This window comes from Leucopleurus acutus, assembly GCF_964270905.1.
Source record: "Leucopleurus acutus genome assembly, chromosome: 3".
NCBI classification, from domain to species: domain Eukaryota; kingdom Metazoa; phylum Chordata; class Mammalia; order Artiodactyla; family Delphinidae; genus Leucopleurus; species Leucopleurus acutus.
In genome coordinates, this window is record NC_139145.1 from 168704020 (window position 1) to 168726689 (window position 22670).

General features: G+C 40.9%; 1 protein-coding gene across 1 annotated transcript in view; it reads left to right on the forward strand.

Moving 5' to 3' along the window:
* SEMA5A (semaphorin 5A) overlaps positions 1–22670 on the forward strand; it is a gene marked incomplete at its 3' end in the record, with an annotated part of 473237 nt that overhangs the window by 407484 nt on the left and 43083 nt on the right. The window contains exons 14-15 of the mRNA XM_082836606.1: positions 201–344; positions 10853–11000. Of these exons, the coding sequence (XP_082692732.1) occupies positions 201–344; positions 10853–11000 (292 nt within the window). The remainder of the gene's footprint in view (positions 1–200; positions 345–10852; positions 11001–22670) is intronic.

Genomic DNA, 22670 nt, shown 5'->3' on the forward strand with positions numbered 1-22670 from the left:
TCAGATACGTGGGGAAGAAAACCTCACAGTGATTGAGGTTCCTGGATAGGACCTTTATTCCCATGGCTCTTTGCGGGCTTTTCCTTCACAGCCCACAGTCAGTGGTCCGTGTCGGGAACGTGTGAATTTGGGGGCGGGTGCAGAGAGAGGTTGGGCTCCGAGCCAGTTGGACCCAATGACCCCGTGGCTTCCTCCCCCAGGAGTGGAGGCTGGACCCCCTGGACCTTGTGGTCTCCCTGCAGCACCACCTGCGGGATCGGCTTCCAGGTGCGCCAGAGGTCCTGCAGCAACCCTACTCCGCGACACGGGGGCCGGGTGTGTGTGGGACAGAACCGCGAGGAAAGGTATGTACCCTCTCTGCTCCCGGCATCGCCATTCTTGCGCTTACCGTCATCCCAGTGTGGTCGGTTCCCCTGCAGCTTCAGTTTTGGATCCGGCTCGGCTTATCTGTGGCATCCCTTTCTGTTGAGCTGAATGACCCTCCTCTTTTTCCGGCATTCTTTAATTTTGACCAAAGCTTGGGGTTGACAGCACCATTGGGCCGCCGTGGAGCCTGCACAGTTCATTCAGCTGAGCAGTTTCCAAGGGACTGGAGATGCATGGACAGTGGGCATCTCTGTGCTGGGCTCCCCAGAGACCAAGCCTATGGGTCTGCTGGAGAATGATTGTTCTTGTTAGAATTCAACTAGAATTGAATTCAAGTCTCAAACCTCCAATCCTGAATAGGGCCTGAGCTGGTCCTGGGTCCAGATGGTATTGCTCGGATGAGGTAAGTTTTCCATCACAGCTAAATTAAGCACTGGCATGTAGGTGAGAACATAGTCAGTATTTTGGTTATATTTACAACTATGCACTTGTCTATTAACAGGTACCCTCAGTGAAGCTGCAGGACAACCCAGAAGGGGGGATCCTTTTCCACGTGTATTTTAAGCTTTCCACACATCACAGGGACATTTGAGTTCAGTCTCGCATTTAACAGTTTGTTGCTTTCTATAGACTCAGACATTTGGTTTTGGCCTCATAAAATCTACAGTTGTCATAATTGACTCTTTCTTGCATATTTAAAGTACATTCTCGTTTATGGGAGAAAATCCAAGTAGGTGAATTTCACATCACTTTCAGGATTCTTACTCCCCATATCACATAAACTTATCCTATTGATCCATGAGAAACACGCTGGCTTTCAGTACTTTTTAATTAAAATGTAGTAAGGCTTATAGCCAGTGAAATGTGTTCAGTGGGAGCCTCAGGAAAATACTGTATGCAGTTATTTGCTATGTGATTAATATTTATATAGACAAAACCACAGGCTTAGTGTATAGATAATTCTCTACTAAATACTTATCACAACCTGAAATTAACTGGAATCATTTTTTTTTTCTTTCTTCACTGTGTTCCTAAATCACCAATTAAGACTTTGTTCTTTTGACTCAGAGAGAAAAATGAAGGATGACTTTTACAAAGCAGGGTGGGTCGCTTTTGTAGTAGTCCCCAGTGACAGACTTGCATAAGCTTGTCATTTCCAATCATCTGACACCAGTTGATAAGTGGGAAAGCCGATTATGGGGAAGTTGTCTCCCTGCTATTTCCCAGGGTTATAAGATTTAAATTGGTTGGAAGTTGTAAAATGCTATACGTTGTCACGTAATAGAGCCCATTCAGGCAAAGTCGCCTTCATCTGTGCGAAGCCACTCCTAAAATCACGGCACCTCCACAACCTCACACCTGTTGTCACCTTTCCCAGGCTGAGCACGCAGGAAGGAAGAAGCTGGTTAATTCTGTGGTTAACATAGGTGTATGTTCTGTATCCATTTACGAGTGCTCATAAAGCTTCATTTTCAGAAAGAGATCAGGATGGCTAATGTGTTTGGAGAACTTACACTTAAAATATTCTTATTTTACAGAAGAAACACTCATTTGGGCTAGATGAATATTTGCTTAAGAAGGGAACATTGGGACTTAAGTAAGAGACGCCTGGATGATAAGAACAAGGCCTGTGGCCCGGGGAAGTCTCCCTTTGGAACTGCCTTTCTAGGGAGGATTCAAGAAAATAATGAAAACTAGAAAAGACAAACACATGATATCAGTTTCTTGGTCTTCACAAACAAACGGTTCTTAGGTTTCTTTGCCATGTTATGCAGGAAGTCTCTCTACCTAAGTAATATAAAGAAATACCATTCTGATTCTGAAAAAAGGGAAATTTGAGAACTAAACTCGAGATTAAAGGAGAGCCTTGTCTCCCTGAGAAGGTACAAAAGACGATGGACTAGACATACACAATCATTAATAAAATCACATTGTGTTTATTTGAACACCATCAACCATAAAGAACTCCTGAGTGGCCACAAATGAATAAATTGGCTCTCCTGGGAAAGTCCCGAAGTTAATGTTAGGACTACAGTCAGTGACTTTTGATTTGGGATAAAATCTCCAATATATGAAAAATTCAATGAGAGCTTTATTGCAACAGAGATCTCAGAAATAGCTACATCATTTTTTCTACATAATGGGTAAAGAAAATATGTAACTTATATTCTAGCTGTACTTTAAAAGGCACGGGCATTTTGTTTTTCTGTTCTGAAACTTCCTGGAAAGTGATTTTCTTGAGTAGCAGAAACTGAATAGAAGCACTGACTCCTAAAAAGGCTACCAGCATGGATGAAGCAATGGACCTCTGTGTATAAATATTATCAAAATGCAAATGTCATTGTCTGTATTTGTTTCTCCTGCTGTGTGACACAAACTTAATGGCTTAAAGCAACACACATTTATTAACTCAAGTCTCAGTGGACCAGGAGTTCCTACATGACTCATCTGGGCTCTCTGCTTAGCCAGAGCTGTGGTTTCATCTGAGGCTCAGCTGAGGAAGGATTTATTCCCAAGATCATGTGGTTGTTATCAGCATTCAGTGCCTTGTGGGCTGTTAGTCTGGGATCTCAGCGTCTCACTAGTTGTCAGCCTGAGACAGTCCTCAGTTTCTTGCCAAGTGAGCCTTCCCAATATGGTCATTTGCTTCCTCAAATCCAGCAAGGAAGAGAATCTCCTTGCAAAATGGACATCACTCTCCTATGTAATGTCATCACAAAGGCGACAAACCACCACCATTCCATATTCTATTGGCTAGAAGAAAGTTACAGACCCAGTCCTCAATCAAGAGGGGGACATGACACGGAATACAAACATCAGAAGGGCAGGGATCATTGAGATCACCATATAGTTTATCTGCCAGCGTCGATTATGTGTCCCTGACGTGTACAAAATGCATTTCTCCCCTCCCAAGTTTCCACAAAATTTTATACCATTCAATCATTTCCCCAAAGTCCAGAACCTTATTTAAGTCAGACCCATATGTGAATGAGCCTTCCTGGGTGTAGTTCATCTCAGTCTGTCCATCTTTAAAATGAGAGACACGTTATCTGCCACCAACACACCCAGTGAACCCATGGTGGGACAGGCAAAGGGTTACAGCTACAGATAGTTCTGTTGAAAAAGGGGGGAAATGGAAAGTACAAAGAAATTTCCATTGAAATTCTGAAATCTATTCAGACAAGTGTATGGAGTTGCTTGATTAAGTTTCAAGGCTTGGCCATGATTCTCCACAATTCTTAGCTCTGTGTTCTGGGCTCTCATTTCTGTTTCCTGAATCATCCTTCCTTTCTCATGAAAGGTAGCATGTGCTTCCAGCTGGGCAGTTTAATCAGCCTGCTTCCTGCCAGTACAAGTCTGGGTTTCCAACAGCCTCATTTCATTTGTACTTTCTCCATACATTTCAGTCTAAGCTGGCGACCTTTTTGCTGAAATAAACTCTATAAGTCTTCTGTGAATTTCCTTGGGGTTTACTCCACTGAAGAGATCTACACCCATAGATCTTTTTGAGATAGCCCTTCTCTACCTGGGGTTCCTGCTGAGATGGCTGAGGGACAACACCCTCCAGCTTGCTTGTGACTGAAAGGATCTGCGACTCTTGCTCTTGACCTTTTGAAAGGACTCCTTGTATGACTGAACACTACTCTGATCTTTTGATGTTTCTGAGGTTTTAACAAAAGGTTGTACAGTCACATCCTCCGCTTTTTACTCTATGTCCACCTTTTCTGACAGTGCTCAGAAGCTGCTTCTTCGTTTTAGCATCTTTTGCCATCAGGAGAGGCCAAGAATTTCCAAAACCATCCAGACCTGTTTCTTTCCATTTAATATTGCTTCCCTCAATTATTTTTCCTTCCACATTTTACTATAAGCAGCAAGAAGAAACCAGGTGGCACCTTCAACACTTTGCTTGGAAATTTCCTTAGCTATATAACCCAAGTCACTCTTATGTATTCTGCTTTCCATATAACTGCGGTAACAAATTTGGGAGCTCTCTTCGTTGTATGACAAGGGTCTCCCTTCTTCTAGCTTCTAATAATATGATCCTATCTTCTTTTACTTTCTTTATTGAGCTAAAGATAGATATATATATATATATATATATATATATATATATATATATATAAAACACATAAAATTCACCATTTTTAACTGTTCAGTTCAGTGGCATAATTACATTTACAGTATTGTGCAACCATAACACTATTTCCAAAACTTTTGCATCACCCCAAACAGGAACTCTGAAACCAAAAAGCAATAACTCCCTATTATTTCCTCCTTCCAACTCCTGATAACCTTTAATCTATAAATTTACCTATTTAGGAGATTTCATATAAGTAGAATCATACAATATTTTTATGTCTGGCTTATTTCACTTAGCATATTGTTTTCAAAGTTCATTCATGTTGTAGCATGTATAAGAACTTCATTGCTTTTTAAGGCTGAATAATATTCTCCTGCATGGCTGCATCATATTGTGTTTACCCATTTACCTATCAGTTGACATTTGGGTTATTTCCACCTTTTGGCTACTGTGAATGATGCTGCCATGAACACTGGCATGCAAGTATCTGTTCAAGTCCTTGTTTCAGTTCTTTTGTGTATATATGTAGGAGTGTGTGTGTATATATATGTATAGAATTGCTAGGTCATATATTAATTCCATGTTTAGCTTTTAGAGCAACTGCAAAATTGTTTTCTACATTGGCTTCATCACTTACATCCCTACCAGCTATGTACAAGTGTTCCAATTTCTCTACATCCTTGCCAACACCTGTTATTTTTCATTTTTTGATTATAGCCATTCTAGCAAGTATAAAGTGTCTCGTTGTTTTGAGTTACATTTCCCTAAGATGAATGGCGTTGAGCATCTTTTCATGTGCTTATTGGCCATCTGTATACCTTTTATAAAAATGTCTAGGCCTTTGCCCAGTTTCTAATTGGGTTTGCTTTGTTGTTGTTGAGCTTTACTTCTTTATTTTATCTCCTTCTAAACCTTCACTGGCAGCATCCTCAAAGTCTACATGTATACTAACAGTCTGTTCAAGGTGATTTGGGTTTTCTCTACCATGCTTTTCAAAATTCTGCTTGTTTCTACTCATTCTCTAGTCCTGAAGCCTCTTTCATATTTTTAGATATTTCTTACAGTAGCACTACATGCCTAGGTGCCAAGATCTGTCTTAGTTGTCATTCATAATAATATTACTTCACACTTAGCTGCCTACAACACCACATGCTTTATTGGCTCACAGTTTCTGTGGTTTCGTAGTCTGGACAGAGCTTACCTGGGTCCTTTGCTTCAGAATCTCACAAGGGTGCACCAAGGTGTAGACTGTGGCCGTGGTCACATCTGAGGCTCAGTAGGAGAGGGGAGGGGACTGCTTCCTAAATCCCGTGGTTGTCAGCCACATTCAGTTCCTTCCGTGTCGTTGGACTGAAGCTGTTATCCAGAAGCTGCCCACAATTCCTTGCCACCTGGGCCTTTCGCATCCGACTGCTTACTACTTCAGAGCCAGCAAGGGAGAGAATTCCTTGAAAGAAGGACATTACACTGTTATGTAACATATTCATGGGAGTGACAGCCTGTCATCTTTGCCATATTCTATTGGTTAGAAGCAAGTTCCAGGTCCCACCCACACTGAGTGGGAGGGGTTTACACAGGATGTGAATTCCAGGAAGCAAGGCTCATGAAGACCATGCTAGAGTCTTTCCACTGCATTACCAAAGTTAAGAGACCCAGGAACCAAGGAGGTTTATTATATGATTTTTCTTCGTCTTCATGGGCAAGTTTACTTAATCCTGTGATGAACCAAAGTGATGCTCTTTGCAAGTCATTATCATCACTCTATCCTACTGGTTCCCTTAGCTTTCCCTTGGGGTAAAAAATAATATTATGGAGGACTCAATACATGTACGGTTTCTCTGGTGCCACAAAAGATTCCATTATCCCAGTGTGGCCCAGCCAAGGAACAATCACTTAAAGCAAACCAAGAAGAAAATAGTTCTAACAGTGCTCTGATTGGTTCAGGCTAACAGAGATTTCAGTGAGAAACCAACATGGATTGAACCACAGCAGAACACAATGTGTAGCATGAAGAAATAGGACAAGGAACATGATACGGTATTGAAAGTCTAGTCTATACAGGATTGTGAAAGACAATGCTCTTGTGGAAAAATGGATAATTTATGGAGAAATATTGCTGGGCTATTAATTCATTTTTAAAGTGCAAAATGAGAATGGGTAGTCATGGGTAAAATTAAAATCTTAATTTTTAATGCATCATGAAATGTATCTGTGACTGTCCGTGCTTTAAGAAGCTAGAGGTCCAGGAGAGCAAATAAAATTTCAAAACTGTTTAGCTTATCATTTGGTAAAAGCCAGCTGTGTGTTAAGGACTAGAGAATGAGGAACCAGTGGCTGGTCTACTGTGTAGCTATTTTATCCCTAAATTAATAAAAATCCTTGCACACCCAGAGTCACCAAGGTAACTAAGTTTAGACGCCCATTGTTGTTTGTGACACTAGAGGCCCAATCAGGAGTTTAACAAGAGGTACGTCTCTCAGTGGCACGTGTTTGTTGGGTGAAGGAGTTAGTGGGGCAGAGGGACAGTACTCCCTTGAAATTGCAGAGAATCCAGAGTTAGGAGCTTGTAAGGGCTTAGCCTCTGAGCAGACTCTCCCAGGTTGAATTCGTGAGTGAAATCCAGACATAAAGGGACAAACTGGCAATTTCTAGTTCCCTCTGACCTCCCTTGCAGAGGGCGACAGTCACATATCCTGGTGTGCCTTTTGTCATGGGACTACTATAGAAAGAGAAAGAGAAGGGGGAAAGCACATTGTTGACCACCTAAAAATGAGGCCAAGTAAATCATTTATAACACTGGTTGAAATTTCTATGCTACACGCAGTTATCAAATTATCCAGCTGTGGACTTTCAGCTGTAATAATACGCTGAGCGTGTTCAAGGGAGGGCCTGCTGTAGGCAGAGATGAGAAGGGATTTATGCATTATGATTTATTTTGCTGTGGGGAAGTGGGAGCTCAGTTGCTGTGCCTTTTATTAAAAGTCGAGGGTTTTATAAGTATTTTTGGTAAGATTTTCCTTTGCCCTCCCTACTCTTATTGTTGGTTTGTTTTTGTTTCTGCAAGCTGAAATTCATGTCAAGGAGTCAAGGACTCCTTTTTAAATATGGGCAAAATCACCTTGGAAACAGGAGGTGGCCTTCTATCCACAATGAGAGAAGCTACACATGGATATTTTGAATTAAATGCTGAAAGTTCTGATGTTCTGAGCTTTCTTGACTTACTTCTTCCAAACGCGTTCTTAAAACAAATGGCAGTTGCCTCACAGAACAATCCTTGCACCAACATGTATGCTAATAATCACTAAGGAGTCAGGATGCTTTGCTTTACTTATGGTAACTCTGCACATCTGCACAGGCTTCCTGAGGTCAGATGCTTTTCATCTATCGTGTCCTCGGTGTTGTTTTGGCTCTTCCATCTAGAGGTCACACTCTCTTAATTAGAAGCCTCCTTCCCCTTCCTTCCCACATGTGAAACTGTCCAGAGTCCTGAGCTCCCAGACTCAGGGCCCCAGAGGACTATCTGTCTTAAACAATCAAGCACACAAGGAAGAGTGATAAGTATTCAGTTGCACTGGCTACTCTTTCATGTGGAGATTTAGAGACCTAACCATTTTCCTGATTGGTTCTCGACTCTCTGAAGGCTCCTTCCGCTGTGAGATATCAACCCTCTCTCCCTAGAAGTAAGCATGCCTCCTCCTTACATTTGAGAGGCTGACTTTGGACTCTGCTGTTTACTTATTTGCTTTTCTGTAGTCCACACGGCTGCCATCTTTTCCCATTCTACCAGACGCCGTGGATGTGATGTCCCGTCCCTTCCCTTGCCATCACCACCCTCTTTGTTCACCTTGGGCTATCTCTCCCTCAGGTGGCTGGCATCTATGCCCTCCTGGCCGGCAACTGCTCCAGAAACTCGTCCTGCACGTGACCCCTCACCCTGAGCCTTTGGAGGCTCAGACCCCTCACTCAGGCATGGAGAGCTCCTCTCACCTCAGGGGCTCCAGCGCCAGCAGGATGAGGAGACACCAACTCCTGTAGTCCAGCCTTCACTCTAACTCTGACGGTGCTATTTTGTCTCTGGAGCTTGGTGGGATTTCCTTGCTTCCTTGCAAATAAAGTTCAAATTCTTCCACCCTATTCGTGTAAAGATAGATCATTCCACTCCTTTTGCCTTTTTCTATTCACTTCTCCTCAATCACCTTTTTTTCTTTCGCGGTACGCGGGCCTCTCACTGTTGTGGCCTCTCCCGCCGCGGAGCACAGGCTCCGGACGCGCAGGCTCAGCGTCCACGGCTCACGGGCCCAGCCGCTCCGCGGCATGTGGGATCCTCCCGGACCGGGGCACGAACCCGTGTCCCCTGCATCGGCAGGCGGACTCCCAACCACTGCGCCACCGGGGAAGCCCCTCAATCCCCTTTCTACTTCACTCTTCCCACGCCTACCTTCTGTTCTTTTCCAGGATGCCCAGTGATGCTCACTGTGCTTCATCCTGTTGACTCCCTTCAGCTTGGCCTGGCTTCTTGCTTTTCATGGCTGTACCTGTTACGGAATCCATCACATTCTTCATTAAATGTCCCTGGTTTGATGGGAAGACAGTTGAATCGTATCAACATTTGCTGTCAGGAAACTACGTTCCCCGAATTACCTCTCTTACATTCTGGAAATCAGCTGTTTACCTCTATTTTTTGCTCATTAAGTTAGTGTTTTCTGACTATGGAGAATAGTATGGAGTGTCCTTAAAAAAATAAAAAAAAAGAATTGCTATATGATCCAGTAATCCCACTCTGGGGCATATAGCCAGGAAAAAAACTCTAATTCAAAAAGATACATGCACCCCACTTCATAGCAGCACTATTTACAATAGTCAAGGCATGGAAGCAGCCTAAGTGTCCATGGACAGATGAATGGATAAAGAAGATGTTGTATACATATACAATGGAATACTACACAGCCATAAAAAACAATGAAATAATGCAATTTCTAGCAACATGGATGGGCCTAGAGATTATCATACTAAGTGAAGTAAGTCAGAAAGAAAGACAAATACCATATGATATCACTTACATGCCAAATCTAAAATATGATACAAATGAACTTATTTACAAAACAGAAAAAGACTCACAGACATAGAAAACAAACTTGGGTTACCAAAGGGGAAAGGGAGGAGAGAGAAATTAGGAGTTTGGGATTAACATATACACAGTACTACATATAAAATAGGTTAAAAAAAAAAAGGACCTACTGTATAGCACAGGGAACTATATTCAATATCTTGTAATAAACAATAATGGAAAAGAATATGAAAAAATATATATATAATGTATATCATATATATATAAAAACTGAATCACTTTGCTATACACCTGAAATTAACACCACATTGTAAATTAAGTCTACTTCAATAAGGAAATAAAGATAGTGTGTTCTATCCTGCACATCCTGGACTTGGGTCTGTTTCCCTGTATGCATCTCAGGTTGGACACACCTGTGATAGGGAAGTACTCTTTGTGTTTTTGAGCACTTAGTGAGACACAATTGCCAAATGTGTCTCACTAAGTTTGGCTACATTCAGAATAACGTCTTCCCTATGAGCTGTAAACCTGTGCCTTGCCAGGTTGTTTCCTTCTTATTTTTTGTTTGTTTCCCTCCCTTGGCTTTATTTCACTTGTAGTATTAAAGATGAGGAGAAATTTGATCCTTGTAAGGCTAAGGAAAGCCATGTATATTTGGCTAAAAATTGGCAGTATGAATATACATGTAGAAGTATAGTCAATCACTAAAAAATAGGACTAATTGTCAATAGTAATTCAACTCTTTTTGGGTAACAGGTGGTCATCTAAATTAAGGTAGCTGGACATCATTCTGAGAGTCCACAAATAAATTTAAAAATACAATAACTTGGCAGTATGTGACTTGAAGCTTCATGCTAAAATTAGACTAACTTTTCTTTGACTTATATTAGTAGGATTACAGGCTTTATTTGATTCGAGGATGAGAAATGAATTCCAAATACAATTTGCTGCCTTTATATTCATAACCTACTTTATCTTTCAGTGTTTATGTTTAGAAGATACATGCCCTACTTAGGTATTTTCTATGTGTTCTTGAGTGTCTGTTTGAAGGGGTTTTTGTTTGTTTCTCCTCTAATTGGCTGCACAGGAAGATCCATCCTGCATTGTGAGTCTAACATTTTTTCATTGTCTCCTCCGCATCCCATTGTCTGTGCACAAACAGCATGGCCAGCGCCACATCTGCCTCCTTCCCTGGGTGACCACCCAGAACACGAAACGCCCCTCACGCGGAGCATGCCCATGGGTTCAACATTCCGTGCAGGGCCAGAGAGTGGAAAGCCTGTGGCCTCACGTTCCACTAAACCCTTGCTTTCTTCCTCTTGGTTTCCTCATTACAGATACTGCAATGAGCATCTGCTGTGCCCCCCACACATGTTCTGGACAGGCTGGGGTCCCTGGGAACGGTGCACAGCACAGTGTGGAGGCGGCATTCAAGCTCGCCGCAGAACCTGCGAGAATGGTCCTGACTGTGCGGGCTGTAGTGTGGTGAGTAGTACTCCTCATCCCCAGCCCACAGTCTAGAGCTGGGAGTCCAGAGTCAGCACACACTAGATGCTCTGCAAACACAAGGTGTCCTACAAACTCTGAATGCTCTGCAAACACAAGATGTTCTGCAAACACAAGATCCTCAGCAGACACTAGATATACTGCAAACATTAAATGCTCCATAGACATGACACATCGAGGCACTAGATGCTGTGAATCACGTAAGTCTTTCTGGTTAATGAGAATGCCTGGAGGAGATACTGGGAATTCAGAGTATCCTGAAGGCTGATTGGAATAAATATTCTCGTGTGGGATATACTGCCCAGGAGTTTTCCAGTTCTCATTTCTGAGCTAGTACAGAAACTTCAGTCTGCTGAACTCTGGGCACTATATTTGGTTTGGGAAGTGGAATAAGGTCATCATACCGGGCCTGCGCTAAGTTATAAAATGTGGACAAACCTGAGACACTGAGGATTGAGAAGTTTATGGGGCCATTGTCAGAGCACATTTGGTGCCAATTCTGAGAGAATAAAAGACAAACGATGGTTTTGTTCTTTCTTCTGCCTTAACGGGTCCTATTTCCCTTAACACTTTAGACTCTCAAATAAAATTCCACTTGTCAAGCGCCTCTTGTTGCTCATCCTGTGTCATCTGTCAGAATGATTGAGCACCAAAGGCTGCGGGGCTTTCACTTTATTTGTCTGCCCCTGGTGCTGGCACTGCAGAGTGGCTGCAAAGACAGTGCAGGTGCTTTGGTGGAGAGGTTCAGCCTGAGAAGGTCTGGCTTGGCGCCCTTCCTCACTGGTCTTCCAGTTGGTCTTTGCAGCAATTTTGTAACCTGGGCTCATGAGGCTTAGGATGTTTCTGTGTTGCTGTAAAGTTTGTTTTTGTGAGATGCAAAGGCCACACACTCCAGATAGCCTTGAGAAATTTGGAGAGAAGAGGATTATTAGATGCTTTGCCAGATATTACGTCCAACCCAAGGAGATTTCTGTCATTGGGATTTGCAATTAGATTTCTTCCCCTTTGAACTGGCAAAGTTTGCAGTAACTTTAATCGAATATATCACTGATTATAGAGGCACTTCCTTCCAGGTCACCCTGAACTAGCTTTCAACCAAGGAAAATCTTAGTATCCAGTTTAGGATGATGTATTTATTGATATTTCAGATGCTAAGATTTTAAATTATTTATGAAAATGTGGCAGGTAAATCTGTGAACAGCCACATGTTCTAGGAAAACAGTTCAAATGTGGTAGATTTATTCTTTGCTGAAATATATCAGTCCTGTTCCCGGTGGCTCGACATTTAGCACTGGGATCTCCACTCCCATATCAAGGTTTGTCTCCTCTGCTGGGAAACCACAGGGATGGATGACCTGAGTTGATCTTGCACTTTAGTCTCTAAAACTTTGCAATACGAAGAACTCAGAAAACATTTCAAGTCTTTCATTTTCTTATTGCAAACTGACTTCAATTATTACATTTAAAAACAGTTTAGTGAAAGAAAAATTATATTAAGGAAAGAGTAGGCTATCTCCTACGTAGTCACTGGAGTGTGTGTGTGTGTGTGTGTGTGTGTGTGTGATACATATGATTATAAATGTAAAAACTGAATGTCTTTCCAAAATGTTCATGTATTTTGGCTTTATTTGTGTCTAAATTTACAGAATTATGGTTTATGAAAAAATATAACATCAGTTTTCAAATCCAGAGTAATATCATGAATGTTTCTAAGAAGCCTAATATAAGTTTTTAGGTATTTTAGTTTCGTTTTCTTTTTCTTCCCCACCATAGTTAATCTACTGGCCATGTAATGCCAGGAAGGTGTTATTATGGTACACTGGAGCAATCTATTCTTTTACGATAGAAGCGCAGCATTGATTTTTTTCCTGCATGGCTTTTTTTTTCTATTTATTCCAGTTTCTGTCTCTTCTAAGGCAGGAATGCCAAATGAGGGACATAAGCAGAATGAAGGAGGGGCTTGGTTTCTTTGCTTAGAAAATGTATCCTATCAGTTCAATTTGTAAGATTTAAAAAAAAAAAACTAGTAGCTATTTAGGTAAAGTAATATGTTGATCATATTCTGGTTGCAGTTTAGAAATCTTTGGCCATGAAGTATGTTTGTTTTTGATGTTTTGTCTTCTACCAAGATAGTGGCACACAACAGTGTAAATCAACTGTACTCTAATATAAAATAAAAATTAAATTAAACATTAAAAAACAGAATTAAGGGGGCTTCCCTGGTGGCGCAGTGGTGGAGAATCTGCCTGCCAATGCAGGGAACACAGGTTCGAGCCCTGGTCTGGGAAGATCCCACATGCTGCGGAGCAACTGGGCCCATGAACCACAACTACTGAGCCTGCTTGTCTGGAGCCTGTGCTCCGCAACGAGAGGCCGCGATGGTGAGAGGCCCACCCAGCGCAATGAAGAGTGGCCCCCGCTTGCCACAACTAGAGAAAGCCCTCGCACAGAAACGAAGACCCAACACAGACAAAAAAAAAAATACGGAAGTCCATGTATTTTCTGCAGGGCTCTCCAACCAAAGAAGCTACTGTAATAGGGAAGAACAAATCTGATTCCATATTAGATCTGTTCCTTTAAAAAAAAAAAAAACAGAATTAAGAAACAAATGTAAGGACATTTTAAATTGGAAAAAATGGTAGTGGCTGTAAGTATAATTTATGGATTTTGGATTCATGAAATTGATTATCTCCTTGCCGATATCTGGCTGGATGACAAGTCAGGTGATATTTCTGAGTCTCTGTCTCCCCCACTAAGAAGAGGTGGTCATTCATCCCTCCTAGAGCTGCTGTATCAGGTGCGGTGATGCCCCTGACGTTCAGCCACAAGGTCTCACCTTCCCTGTGAGTTCTCTTTCCTACTCCCATTTCTTTAATTGTTATTCCTGGGCTTCAGCTGCTTCTCTGAGTCCAAGCTTATTACAAATGACTGTATGCTAATGGAATGTTATTTACACAGTAAAGGACAGCTTTGTGAAAAGTATAACAATTTGAATTTCCTGAGCACTACAGCAGCCAATAAAAAAAGAGTTGGTTTCAATTTCAGGTATGAACGGGATAAAAAGACTTGAGAAACTTTTCTTGCACCACCATTTTTAAACTGAAATTTCATGAAAAGATTTCCCATATTTCACCCGTGATATTCATACGTCCTTGTCTTTGATTAAACCTCCATGCCTTTATTTAAATCTCAGTAAGAGATGGTCAGTTCAGAAAGTTAAAGACCCTCATTGAGAGCCATTTGTTTTTTCTGTGAAACTCTTTTCTTAAAGTTCCAAATGTTGCTATCTCTTCACAATTCTGATTTCAGTTCTTTTGCTTACATATGTAGAAGTGGGCTTGCTGGGTCGTATGGTAGTTTTATTTTTAATTGTTTGAGGAACCTCCACGATGTTTCCAGTAGTGGCTGCATCATTTTGCATTCCCATCCAAAGCATGCAAGGGTTCCGATTTCTCCACATCCAGAAGAATTGAAATCAGGATCTTGAAAAGCACTCTGCACTCCCATGTTCATTGCAGCACTATTCACAATAGCCGGGATGCGGAAACAACCTAAATGTCTATCTACAGATGAATGGATAAAGAAAAGGCAGTAGAGATGTACAACGGAATACCACTCAGCCTTTAACAAAGAAGGAAATTCTACCTTATGTGGCCACATCAACGAACCTCGAGGACATTAAGTGAAATTGGTGCTAGAAGTGAAATTAGCCGGTCACAGAAAGACAAATACCATGTGAGTCCACTTACAGGAGGTATCTGAAATAGTCAGATACATAGTATCAAAGAGTGCAAGTGTGGCTGCCAGAGACTGCATGGAGAGGGAAATGGGGAAATCAAGTTTCATCTAAGCAAGGTGAGCACGTTCTAGAGGTATCCTCTACAACATTGTGCCTTCTGTCAACAACACGGTACTGAACCCTGAAATATTTAGGAAGGTGGATCTCATGTTAAATGTTTGTCATGTTTACCATGACAAAATAAAATAATAAAAAGTAAAGTTAAAGAAAAGTAAGTTCCAGATGTTGGAGGCTTGGGGGCCCATGGAGCCTCGTGTTGTTTGGGGAGCTGATTGACACGTACAGAGGGAGGGCCTGGATCTTTTGCAGTCAGTTAATTGTGTGACTCCAAGGCCCACCCACTATCCTCGGGGCCCCTGTCTTCCTCCGCGAAGTGCAGGGCAAAGCCAGCTAGAGTCCAAGTTCCTTGGCCCTGAAATGACTGATTCTGTGATCCTGGTACCCCTTCTCTGGACCCTGGTGGCACACGTGTCCTTCCCTGGTGGCGGAGGTCTCTGATGAGTTTGGAATGAGATACATCAGGATCCTTAATGAACAGACATTTTCTCCCACTTCCAAGTGAGCTAGTCTAGAACCCACAGGAGTGCTGGGTTCCTCCGGTCCCCGCTGCTCCTCCCCAGCTCTCCACAGCATCCCTTCACGCCTGTGGCCTCCCAGAGCGAGTAGGCAGGTGAGAGAGGAAAAGCCACCCCCCAGCTCTGCCTCTGAGTCGGCAGGACACTTGGGGCCCTGTTTCGCATCTCCAGGCTGCATCCTCGAATGCAAACACCTGGCTGTCTCAGAGGATACACAGAACGTATGAGATACATGTCTATATATCCTACTCAGTGACAAAGCAACATAGGCAAACAGAAATAGAAATTGTCACCATCATTATTGGCATCAAGTCACAGTCTCCAGGAAAATACTTCTATTCTTGAATAATATACCATTAACAGGTCACATTTTATGTTTTTCTATTTAAAGTTACTTTTATATTAATATTTGTGTAATTTATAATTTGTATTTATATAGCTATATAAATTTATATTAAATTTAAATTATTTTATTTTACCTATATTTGGCATATGTGTTTCGCTTTTAACCTCTTTTGATAATACCTGGTAACCATGATGATGATTGTCAGATCAAGTCTTATAAATCCTAGCTTACTGCATAGTGTCACATGAATTACTGAAATGAGGTTATCATTAGACAAACTCGGGTTGTTATCCAGGCACGTTATGATAGGCTGGACTCCTGTGTCATATAACAAAGTGCTCACAGTAACCCTGGATGGCAATAGAAATAAGGAGAAATGGCGTTCTTTATTGAGTACTTGCTGAGAGCTGGGTGCGATCTATCTGCTCTCATTCTGTTACAACTCTGTAAGTGGGACTCTGCTACACCAGTGCTTATGGATGAAGGAAAGTGAGACAGCCCAGGGTAAAGTGCCCGAGGGTACTGAGCCTGCCCCTAGAGGGGTGGGCCTCAGGGAGAACTGGCACCATTCTGCTCACTCTTTCCCTTCTACCTGCGAGAAGATGGGCTGAGAGAGAGGGTCAGGGTCTGTTCCAGGTCCCACTGCTGGGATTCAAGCCTAGACCACAGCAGTGACTTAGAAGTTTGAGGTTATAATTATTTTAACGTAAAATTATTAGATCATTTTAGAATAGCCACTTGGGGCTTAATTACCTTTGGCATATTTTTGTTTAATTTTTAACCTTTTTCAGTCATATATGATAGCCATGATGATAATTGTTATACCAAGTCTTACAAATCCCAACTTACTGCTTGATATCAAATGAAATATTGAAACTATAACCAAGCACACTGGAGTTACTATTTAGGTGTGTTATGATAGACAGAAATTCTGTGTTACATGATCAAATAACTTTTATTGAGCACCTGCGGCCATACACTGTACTAAGAGTGATCAAAATAGATTATGTTTATTTTGCCTGTGTCCCTGCTAGGCAGTTTTTATTATTTTCTCCACTTGGAGATGGGAAAACTCAACTTGAGAAAGATTAATGAACTTAGCCAGTACCCAGTTGCCAGTGGGTGACTAGGCCAGCATTTGAGAACTGGTTCTTTGGGCACAAATAGAATTTAAATACACAACTACATTTGCATAATATTTTTTTGATTAATGTTAAGTAATAAATGATAAGATTTTATTTTTCTTTACTCTTATTAAGTACAAAGTGTATCTTAAAAGAAAGAGGAGGGTTTTTCTTTTTCTTCCATAACGCTTCTCTTCTTCATTAGCACCCTTGATGTCCATAATATTGCAATAATATCCTTTCTGCCAACCATGAAAATTCCATTAATAGATTCTCATGATCATGGAAATTAATTGAACTCACAACCCAAATCTTAATTAGATGTTTTGTTTGAAAATTACAACACAAGAAAGGAAGAAAGACAAAATGTTATAGTACAAGAATAGAATTGCCTCTCAAATTACTGTAACTCGGAATTCCCTCAAAGGTTTAGCAGATGTGGGAAAGAATAAAGCTAAAGACTGTGTCACATACAGCAAAGATCGTTCAAAAGCAGAAACAGACTTACTCCTGCCAGCACTATATTTATTACTGAAATATCACACACGGCGTAAAACAGTTGACAAAAGCTGTGATTTCACGTATCAGCAGGGAGCATATAGGAGAGATATCTATATCCTAGATACAAAGGAACTGGACCACAGAAGCCCCTGAAAGGTCGAGAATAAAGACATTAAAATCAATACATGCTGTCAAAGGGATTCCGTGAAGGTTAATCAGAGTTGATATGACACACTAACACTTGTTTGGGTCAAGTAATGGCACCATGGATACATTTAGAAGCAAGTAAAACCTGGCAGTTGGAAGTTTAAATAGGTTGTAATGTATGAAAATAATGACAATATTACAAAGATAACTTGTTTTTGTGTAGCACAGTGGAGTTCGCGAAATATTTTGAGAAATGTCATCTCATGTGTTCCTGGTTTTCCAAATAAGAAAATCTGGGCCCAGAGAAGATAGTTTATGGACGCGAAACCCTGAGGTTGTCAGAGCAAGACCCTGGGTCCAGGTCTTCTGCCCCTAAGGAGCTGAAAGGTCCAGGATGCTGTGGCCTCCTCAGAAGATGCTAGAACAAGAGCTGATTAACTGACAGGAGGTAATGTCCCCGCCCACAAAGCTGGATCCGTTAAAAAAGGAGTTATTAGAAGACTTATTTCCTTTTCTCCTAAATGATAGTTATCTTTACTGCCCCATCTTTCTTTCCTTTTTTAGTACTAAGTTACCTTCAACAGAATAATAACCTCCTTGCAATGGCACCTGCGTCTCTTCAGATGGGATAGCTGGCACCTCCTTTCTGCGTAAAGTATGGAGGAAACCTTAGCTGGGAGAGACTGAAGTTTTGAAACCTGAACAAGTAGTTTTTGAGTTGGCTGCTTGACGGTATGGGTGGTTGGTTTCCTTTGCACTCCGGTTTGGTGTTTCCTCACTTTTAAAGGTGGTTTTCTAGAGATCCACAGTCCTGCCGTGGAGGACGGGAACATTTCTGCGAGGAGGTACATAGCACGTTTTCTCTTTGTCTGATTATGTTGGTTTGCTTTTGTTAAGTTTGTACAAGGTAAGCCCAGCTTATGCTAGATTGAGGTACTTGAGCATTGCCAGTTGACGTCAAGCTGTATGTGTTAGTTAAAGGGTTATTATTTCACTTTGGACCAAGATCCATTTCTGCATGTTTATTTGCTGCTCCAGCAATACCTTGAAAGCTCGGTCACAGACGCTGACCTCTCGCCTGGGCTTCCTGCATGGGCTTCTCATTGAGCTGTCTGGAAGCTCTAGTTACTTTAATGAGCCAGTGGCCCTTCTGGGTTAGATACAGTTAACTTTATCCATTGTTTATGAAAATACCATTTCATAATTCTAAAAAGGCTATTTTCTGAAGTACCATTTAATAAATAAAAGTAAGCAAAACTCAAATAGTTGATTCTAAATCAGTGGAAACAGTGAAACGTTTTTATAGATTAAAAATAATATTTTTCATCACAATCACTCTTCCACTGCACTGTGCTTATAAAATGCATTCACGTGTATTTCCATATATTCTTCTGCAAGGGGAATGATCGCTCTCCCTAGCTAAAACTGGCTGGATATTACACCTTCCGAAGCATGGGAATGCAAAATTGGCTTTCCTTTGTTATGTGAGATCTCAGTGAAGAGCTTGCAAAGATGAAAGACTGTCAGTGTAAAGATGCCACATTTTCTTAAAAGAGGCTTGAGTATTTTGAAAAAGTTAATATCAGTGCACAAAATCAAGGAGTAGTACAGTGGAGAGCTGAAGAAGTATAAGCATTCTGAAATTTAGACCTGGAAGTTTGGTCATCAAGTTCAAGAATGATGTATGATGCAGACGGAGAGAAGAGAAAATGATGGATTGTAGGAGTTACTCCATCAAAAGTCTGCCTCTAGAGCACAAAAATTATTCTACAATCTCTGGTAATTATAGTTGGTGTGGAGATCTGGAGCATTTCACAAAAATGTTTTATTTATAATGTTGGAAGCGTCTGTTGCCCAGATTTCTTTGCAAAGAATCAGGTTTGTTTCTGCCTATAACAATTCAAATACAGTGATTGCAAAGTTAGTTGAAAAGAGAAGTTTTCATGAATAGAGGTCTTCTGTTGTAAAGGTGACTTAAGTGAGACAGACAGACACGTACACACACAAATTCTTCCTTGACAGTTTACCAATAAATTCCACGATAAAGGTTTTCCAATACCTGATATTAAAATACCTAAAATTTACTTATGGAAACACAGTAGCAGAATTCTCAGCCATAACAATTTCCACTAAATGACCATGAGCTTAAAAATCTTTTGAAGGCCTACTCAAATACACAGTACACACAGAAGGAACTGATTTTCTAATGGCATAAATAAATACTCAGCTATAGGAAACCCAGGCCTCTTTTAAATGATGCCAGATTTTTACCTGCTACAAAATGAGTAATTAAATGTGGCTTTCTAAATTTAAAGGCTTAGCAGAAGTTCCTATAAAAACAATTAGGGAATAGTCTTTTCCAAATGCATCTTCAGTCTTGGTAGGCCTGTTGACACTCTGGGCTAATTGTGGGTTATCCACAGAGAACACTCCTGGGGTAATTTAGTCGATTTGATGTCTCTGTCAATTTGGACACTTATTTTTGGTCACTTTCTGTAGCTCACCTTGTCTCCTTCTGGTTGCGCCGGGCACTTGCCACTGCAATTAAAGAGAACGCTCTCTTGGAGTCTGAAAAGGCTTTGCTTGTTCATAGTTTCTAAAAAGCCATTTATTTATCCTGTCAAGTTGGCCTTTATATGATGTGCTGTGTTGCCGTCTTTCTCATTTGGAGTTGAGGACTTCCTGTCCTCCATGTGCAGTTTGTAGCATCAAGGATGCACTGTTGCATTTGGGTATTTCCCTCCCCACCCCAATTAAAAAAAAATCATATTTCGGTCCAGCACCTCACTGCACAGGCTGGGGCCATGTTTCCAGGAGATATTTTCATATCTTACAGTATCTTGAGCCATGGCTGCATGAGAACATTCTGTCCATCCAGCCATCCCAATCTGAGACCTGTGGTTCTACTTGAGACTAACTGCTCAACCAACTGATGGGAAAGATGGAGGGAAGCCGGGGTCTGATCTACTGTAGGTTCTATGTTATAGAAGCCAACATACTGACTCAGCTGACTCATTTCTAAAATCCCCTCTAAAAGCAAGGAAATAAACAAGCAAACAAAAGCCTGGGGAGACATCCCTCTGATCGCAAAGCCTTTTGTCATTTACTTAATTGATTGTGCCTCTTGTGCTGACTCAGGTTCGCAAGACCTGCGTACATCACAGTCTTAATAGATGTTTGCATGCACTCATACTAATGTAGCTAGAATCTGAGCATCTTAGTTTTTTTACTCATTTTCATGCCATTATTATTGAATAACTATTAAGCTTCTGCCCTATAACAGGCTCTGGGGATACCACAGTGAGTAAGGGACTCATGGTTCCTGCTTAAAACTTGGGAAGGACTCTTCACTTGTGATGCTTAACCTGAACTGGTCCATGCACAAGTCTGTTCATTAGTTTGTTTTGGTTTGTGGGTGCTGTCGTTCAAAATATTCTTTAGTGCCAATTTTGATTTAGCAAGAGTGAGGTGTGTTGTAGAAAGAGTTCACATGTATGCTATTGCAGCCAGAGAGTTTTAAAATAAGTTTTGATCGTTATACTTCTTATACTTGTCACTTGGTTTTATTCATAGCCTACAGTTGTTCCTTTTGGAGGAAGTAGCGTAAGTGTTTAATTACATCAACAATATGTTTTAACTGGTGTTTTGCTTAAGATTTGCATTTCCTATTTTTTATTATTTCATCTGAGTGCCTCCAATGGAATTACTGAACATGTATAATTTCAGTTGTTAAAACAACGCACATACATAATAATTTTCAAAGCAACTTGTAATTAAGTAAAGAAGGAAGTAACAGATGTTGGAACGTGAAAAAGAATGGTTTAAAGCACTGAGTATTTTTCACAGATGCCATGGTTTCTTTCTGCCCAAGTGTTATCTCTTTATTAATCCTCAAATCTTCTAAGAATAAAAGCCTAGCTCAGAACTCATCTATGTGAATACAAGAAAGAATAAAGAAGCTACTGCTCCATTTAGATTTTTTTCTAAGTAGAAATACAAGGTTCCATTTAGAAGCCTTCAGCATTTGTCAGAATAATTAAAAAGCTGAATTATTTTTCTCTGTGATCTAAGGATGTGCTATAATAACAGACATTCTTAGAACAGTTGTCTGTTCATTTCACTCCACAGCGTGTTTTTTTCAAGATCTCTTTGACATGCAGAATCTCATGAGGTTCTGGTTTGAAAGAAATAGTTGCAATAAAGGCTCTTGAAGATGGAGTTGGCTCGTACCATGTCACATTCTTGCATTATTATATAAGCCAAGCTGCGTGAGAAAGTAACATCCTACACACTACTATTTGGGATCTTGCTTCTATCATGATGTGAAAGGTTTTCCACATCTGTTCCAGTCTATCCTAGTCCCATGAAATTGCCCAGTTTACAACTATTGAAAAGCAGTCTTTCAAGGAACTCGAGTGTCATCATGTGGGAAAAAGAAATGGCAGTGGCTGTAAGAAATAAGCTGTGGAATCTACCTTATAAAATTATTCAGACTCCGCAGGAGCACATGAGGCATCGCCTCTCAAAAGAGAGAGAGACAAAAATAGCAGTGGCAAACAGATGGAATCCAGACATCAGGAGGAGCTCTCTGATGTTTGCCAAGCAGTTTTCCTTAGGAAGCTTACGTAATTGATTTCCTTCTCTTATCTTCTTGCCGCTGCTAATAGCTTTTAGGGATAAGCCTTGACATCTGAAAGGGAAGGGTGGAAAGGAACTCTGCCTGTTACATGAGTCGTGTTTGATAATTGATTTCCGTAAAGCTTGGTGTGATCTCATATATAATTGTTAATTTCTAGACAGTTTTTCATATGGAAGAAAAGAACATTCTCAATGACATCAGTTACTGATTCATGTCTTCCATTCTACCCTCTGTAGAATTTTCAGATCTTTTCAACTATATAAGTAGTCAACCAAAAATGTTGACTATTTACTGTGTGTAAAGAACTGTACGAGGTCCTATGGAAGATGAAGGTATGCAGATGCATACAAGAAAACTCCGAACCAAGGGAGAAAAATATAAACCTAATGGCCAGAATATAAGGAAGAAGCCAGGAATGCCAATGGAACCATTAAGAGAAAACACTGAGTCCAGAGGAGGGAGAGGTTACCTCTGGCTGGCTGGGTCAAGGGTCCCAAAGGTGTGGCTAGGATTTGGCC